Source organism: Oryctolagus cuniculus, chromosome 17 (genome assembly GCF_964237555.1).
Source record: "Oryctolagus cuniculus chromosome 17, mOryCun1.1, whole genome shotgun sequence".
NCBI classification, from domain to species: Eukaryota; Metazoa; Chordata; class Mammalia; order Lagomorpha; family Leporidae; genus Oryctolagus; species Oryctolagus cuniculus.
The window spans coordinates 22112742-22118674 of record NC_091448.1 but is presented as its reverse complement, the minus strand read 5'-3'; the positions used below and the strand labels follow the sequence as shown (position 1 = coordinate 22118674).

At 64.7% G+C, this 5933-nt stretch overlaps 1 protein-coding gene across 1 annotated transcript; it reads right to left on the bottom strand.

Annotated features, from left to right (window-relative positions):
• Positions 1–3789: 3789 nt before the first annotated feature.
• GJD3 (gap junction protein delta 3) lies at positions 3790–5656 on the bottom strand. Its single transcript, XM_017349304.3, has 2 exons — positions 5527–5656; positions 3790–4916 (listed from the first exon to the last, which is right to left on the bottom strand). Exon 2 carries the CDS (start codon positions 4835–4837, stop codon positions 3941–3943), a length of 897 nt encoding a protein of 298 aa, XP_017204793.2. The 5' UTR covers positions 4838–4916; positions 5527–5656; the 3' UTR covers positions 3790–3940.
• Positions 5657–5933: the final 277 nt, after the last annotated feature.

The following is a 5933-nucleotide window of genomic DNA, read 5'->3' as shown; positions in this document are numbered from 1 at the left end:
CGCTTCCTCACAGTCTTTGCCACGCTTTCAGACATTAGCCGCCGCGGCACCGCACAGGGATTGCGCACGTGCTGGGTGAGCCAGTACCTTGGTGCTCGCTCCTCACTCTTGTTAACGAATGCACTGGGATTTTTAAAAAACGATTTATTTGAAAGGTAGAGTCACAGAGAGAGGGAGAGAGAGGGAGAGAGACAATCTTCTACTTGCTAGTTCATTCCCCCAAATGACTGCAGTAGCCAGAGCTAGGGAAGGCCAAAGCCAGGAGCCAGGAACTCCACGTGGGTCTCCCACATGCGTGCAGGGGCCCGAGCACCTGGGCCATCATCTGCTGCTTCCAGGTGCATGAGCAGGAAGCCTTTCAAATGAATAAATAAAAATAGGATAAAATAAAATAGAAACTGGTACATTTGCTACATTAAAAAACAAACATGCAAACAAACAGAAAGGAATCCCAACCAAAATTGCTGGCATTCGCTGGGCTGCGGGCTCAGGTAACGCTGGAGCTGGTTCACCAGACTCGCTCTACCGCTGCGTGTGATGACGCCTTGTACAGATTTTTATTTTACTTATTCGAGAAGCAAAGAGGCAGACAGAGCTGCCCTCTGCTGGTTTGCTCCCCAAAGATCTACAATGGCCGGGGCTGGGAGCTCCTTCCCGGTCTCATCTGAGGGCCCCCGGCCCTGCCTCCTGGGGTCTGCAGCCGTGGGAGGCCAGAGGCAGGCATTCCGACCCCCGATGTGGGCGTCGCAGCCTCTTCCCGCGCGGCTGAAGGCCCACCCTGTGGGGGTGACAGCCCTTTACCTCGGAGGCTGTGTTGGCATTCGGAACTCCTGCCATCGAGTGCCAACACCCCCACCCCATCACTATGGCAACCAAGGCTGTGGCTGCCACATCTTCCAGGCGCCCCCCGGGCTGCGTCTTTGCTGCTGGGAACCTGGGGCTGGAGTCTTCCTCCCTGCCCCACAGCCCGCCGCCGCCCGCCGCCACCCAGCAGCTTTTTCCACGTTGCTGCTGGTGACGTTTTGAGATTCTCTGGTGTGACAGGGAGTCCTGTGCGCGTGCGCGGTCCCCCGGGCAGCAGCACCCCCCTTGCTACAGGTTAGATGTTGATGGCACCGCCTCCTGAGCTCGGACAGTTGTCCACATCGGTCCCCCGCCCCGCCGAGACCACTGCTGTTGAGTCTGATCACGGAGGGCTCACGAGGGCTCAGGGAGACTGACTCAGTGGTGGGGCTGAACGCAGTCTGGGGAGGGCACTGACCCCAGACGATGGGAATGTGGCACAGAGGTCGTAGCCAGGCTTGGGACAGAGCTCGGAAGCCTTCCTGGAAGAGGTGACCCCCAGCTACAACCCCAAGGGGAAAAGTTAGCCCGGTGAGGGGCAGAGGTGATGAGCCATCAGCTCTGCCTTTTAACTCTTTTCTTTCTGGTGACGCCGGGATGGGCTCAGGTCAAAGCCAGTTCAGGACCTGGACTTGGTCCCCAGGGCAGGAGCAGGGAAGGGCAGTTTGAAAGTCAGGAGTGGAGAGTGCTGGTGGGAACTGGGGTGGCCGAGGGGCCGATGTGCTTAGGTGGTGAGACCTGGGAGGACCGGGTGACTGATGAGCTGGCCTGAGCTGGGCGGAGGGAGGTGCCGCTCACTGACCCCGGGGTCCAGGGCACTGCAGGTGCTGGGTCCCTCTCCCTGCACAGCACCACTGGCTCCACTGGCCTAACCGCCCCACCACATGCACTTCTACCTCAGGCCGCCTGCACCTGCTATCTCCTCCCCTGAGGGCTCTTCTTGGGACAGCTTCATGGCCAGCCCCTGGCCACAGCCGTTAAAGTGCCACCTCCTTGGAGATGTTGCTTTCTCCCCGCACTCTCGCTGCTTCCTGTGAGCCCCTTGCAGGACAGGGGTTGTCCCCCTACAGCCGACATGCAGATCTGAGCCCTGGGAGTGCGGCTGGCCTGACCCGAGACACTCTGTCGCTGGGAAGACGCACCAGACCTGGGAGGCTGGGTGGGGGTACAAGAATGGCAAACAGCCCCTTAGTACTTTCCGATGCTGAAGTGCTGAAATGATAACATTTTGGATATGCCGTGTTAGAGAAAATATACTTGGGAATTTATTTAATCTGTTTTTTACTTTAAAATAAAAAAAAAAGATGTTTATTTGAAAGGCAGAGTTAAAGATGGGAGTTGGAGGGGGAAAGAGAGAGCGAGAGAGAGAGAGAGAGAGAGCTCTTCCATTCGCTGATTCACTCCCCAAATGGCTGCAATGGCCAGGAGCCAGGAACTCCATCTGGGTCTCCCATGTGGCTGCAGGGGCTCAAGCACTTGGGCCATCTTCTGCTGCCTTCCCAGGCTCATTTGCAAGGAGCTGAATGGGAAGTGGAGCAGGTGGGGCTCGAACCAGCGCTCACGGGATGCTGGTGTCACAGGCGGCGGCTTAGCCTACTGTGCCAGGACACCATCCCCGTTTTCAGTTTTTTAATGTGGCTCATGGGAAGCTTGATGGCCCCTGTGCCCCCTGCGGTTCCTGTCCCACGATGCTGACACACAGCTTGCGGAATGAGTGCGTCTGGGAGACAGCTGGGCGTGCACGGCTGAGTGGCCGGCATCAGGGAGATGGCAATGGCCTGGGGTCTGGGGACAGCTTCAGCTTCTCGCCCAACACATACTAAGCACCCACTATGCGCCCTGGACGGGGAGGGAGTGAGGCCGAGCGGCAGGGGAAGGGCTGTCCCCGGGGAGGCACCGTGCCCTGGCATCCAGCGAGCAGGGGACGCCCGCCCTGGCAGCCTCAGCTTTCTTCCCAAGTGGGAGCAAAAGGCAGGCTGGCGCGTGAGCCGGGGCGGGACAGGGCTCCCCAGAGAGGCAGCTCCCGGTAAAGGCAGGGCACGCCCAGCCCTGGGGCTTCTTAGGGACAGTCCTGTGGTTCACAGCCCACACAGAGCACCCTAGGAAGTGACTGGCCTTACCCCGATGGCTGGGGGGGGGGGGGGCCCTGAGGGGGCTGAGGAGTGGGAGGGGACATCTGGACTGGGACAGAACTGGGATGAGACAGCCGAGGCGCCGCCCGCGGTCCCACAGTGGCCGAGGTCCTGGGCACCCCCACTGAGGTGCGGGGGAGGCCGATGGAGTGGGGGGACAGGCAGGGGACTTGGGGCAGCTGGAGGGGAGCGCAGGGCCAGGAGCACCTGGTTCTGAGGCTGGAGGGGATGAGTTTATAGACTGGGAGGCCAGCGGCGGACAGGGCGGCTGAAGACGGAGGAGAACCACCGTCTGCCCTGGCCTCTGGCCCCAAGCTGTCTCCACCGCAGAGACCCAGGCGGAGGGGCGCCTCCTCCCTCCCTTCCTAGCTGGGCCCTCTCAGCGGGGGAGCGTTTCCGGTGACGCCCTGCCGCCCAGGGAGGGCTGATGGCTGCTGCCGACCTCGCGCCCGCCCCAGCCACCCGCCCGGGATCTAGCGGAGAGCGCAGCCGCGGAGCTCACGAGGATGTGCAGGTGTGCACACGCGGAGCTCACGAGAACATACACGTGCACGGGTGCGAGCTGCACGCTGAGGCACAGGTGCACGCGCATGCGCAGAGACCTCGCACAGGGGTCACCGGTGCACCGGCACCCGCACGCAGCCCACCGCGTACCGCTTGTGCTTGTGTGCACACTCAGACCCAGCCCGCGCCCCCTCTGCAGGGGACAGCGCCGGGGAACGCTGGTGTCACAGCTGTTTTTGTCCCCAGTAAAACGGCCAGGTCACCAGCTGCCCTCCTTCTGTCCACTTTCTCTCGGCCCGGCCTCCTCCCTTCCTGCCCGCATCAGCGTCCGGCACCCGCCACGCGCTCTCCGCGCCGCTCCCCTGCCGCGCGCCGCCTGCTCTGGCAGAGCCCTGCTCGGGTTCCCGCGGAAGCCGCTTCGTGCTCCAGCGGTGTGGACGCAGGAGGCGGGGATCCCGCCGCTAGATGGCCAGGTCCTGGCGGACGGTGACCAGGGACGCTTTGCTGCGCGCGCTGCCGCCCTCGCCGGCGCTGGCCGGCGCCTGGTGCGCATAGGCGGGCGGCGCGTACGGGTCCGGGCCAGCGCCCGGGGCTGGCGGGGCCGGCGGGGCTGGCGGCCGGAGCAGCTTCTGCGCCTCCTCGTGAGCGCGGTTGCAGCGGTTGTCGCGCTCCCCAGCGCGCGGGCGGCCCTTCGAGAGCAGGTGGCCCAGCTCGGCCACGCTGAGCAGCGCCGAGAGCAGCCCCACGGCGAAGTAGAAGAGCAGGAAGACGGTCTTCTCGGTGGGCCGGCTCACGAAGCAGTCGACCGTGTGCGGGCAGGGCGGGCCGGCGCACGCGAAGTGCGGGGCCACGCGGAAGCCGTAGAGCCGCGCCTGGCCGCCCAGGAAGGCCAGCTCGGCCAGCAGGCGCAGCGCCACGCTGAGCAGGTAGCAGCGGCGCGCGGCGCGGGCACGGGGGCCGCGGGGGCCGCGCGCCGCCTCCGCCGCCACCGCCGTCTCCGTCTCCGCCTCCGCCGCCGCCGCCGCCGCTGCCGCCTCCGCGCCGCCCGCCTCCTTGCCGGCCTGGTGCATGGAGTAGATGACGAACAGCACCGGCGGTGCCGAGAGCAGCAGGATGTGGAAGAGCCAGAAGCGGTAGTGCGAGACGGGGAAGGCGCGGTCGTAGCAGGTTTGGCGGCAGCCCGGCTGCAGCGTGTTGCACACGAACTGCTCCTGCTCGTCCTCGAACACGGCGCCGCCCACCGTGGCCAGCACCAGGATGCGGAAGATGAGCATGACCACCAGCCAGAGGCGGCCCACGAGCGGCGACTGCAGCTGCACAGCGTCCAGCAGCGACCCCAGAAACGCCCACTCGCCCATGGCGCTGGGGACACAGCGGGCTAGAAGGCGCGATCAGGGACCCCCGCGTCCTCTGGGGGCAACCTGACCTTCTCAATCTCTAGGGCGAAAGATGGGGAGTGGGTAGGGCAGGCACTGAGCGACCCCAGAAGCTGGGGTCGGCCAGGGTCTGCGTGTAGTGGGTGACTCTCCACTAAGGGGGTCCCTCCTCTCTGGGGTCTGGGGAGGAGCCCCACCCTGGCGTCAGTCACACACCCTGGCCTGCTTCTGGGACCCTGTGGTCCTCCAGGGAACAGTGGGCCGCCATGACTGGCACCGAGGAAGCACACAGCCAGCAGGGCCCTTAAGGTGCTGGGTGCTCTCAGGGGGTAGGAGTCACCAGCCAGCGCCTCCCGCCCAGGCCTCCGGACCCCGGGGAGGGGGGGAGGGAGGAGCAGTGGCAGCCTGCCTTCCTCAGCTCCTTCTCCCCGCACGGAGCTCCCCTGAGGGTGGGGGACTGACGCAGAATGAGCCCTCCCTCCTCCACAGCTCTCACAGGGCCTTTGGCCCAGGTGTCTGCTGTCACTCCTGCCCCAGTGGAGGGATCACGGCCTGGCCCTCTCCCACCTCCACCCAAGGACTCGCTGCTTCCAGCCCCCAGGCCCCTCCACCCCCCCCCACACTGTCCCAGGCCCCCAGCGGCCCCCAGCCCCTCACTGGACCCCTCGCACCTTGGGCTGCAGCCAGGACCTCAGCGTTGAGCCAGGGGCCTCGGGAGCCAGCTGGGACCTGTTGCTCCTGGTCCCTCTTTCATTTTCCCGTTTGGGTTTGGCCGGGCTGGATGACAGGATGGGATGGCTGAGAGGGGCTAGCTCTCCCCCTTCTCTTAAAGGGACAGGGTGGCCCTGGTGGACGGCGCTGCCCTTGGGAACAGATCCAGGGCCACGCCTCTTGATGGGCTCTGCCAACTCTCTCTTTCCATCCCCCCTCCCACCCCATCCTATAGCTGTTTCCCTCTGGAAATGGAGGAGTACCCAGACCACATGCTTTCTTTGGGGAACAAGGGGGTGCAGGGGGGGCGCTTCCCCCAGCAGACCCCGGGACCAGGGAGACTAGCTCGGCTGCGAGTGACAGGCCC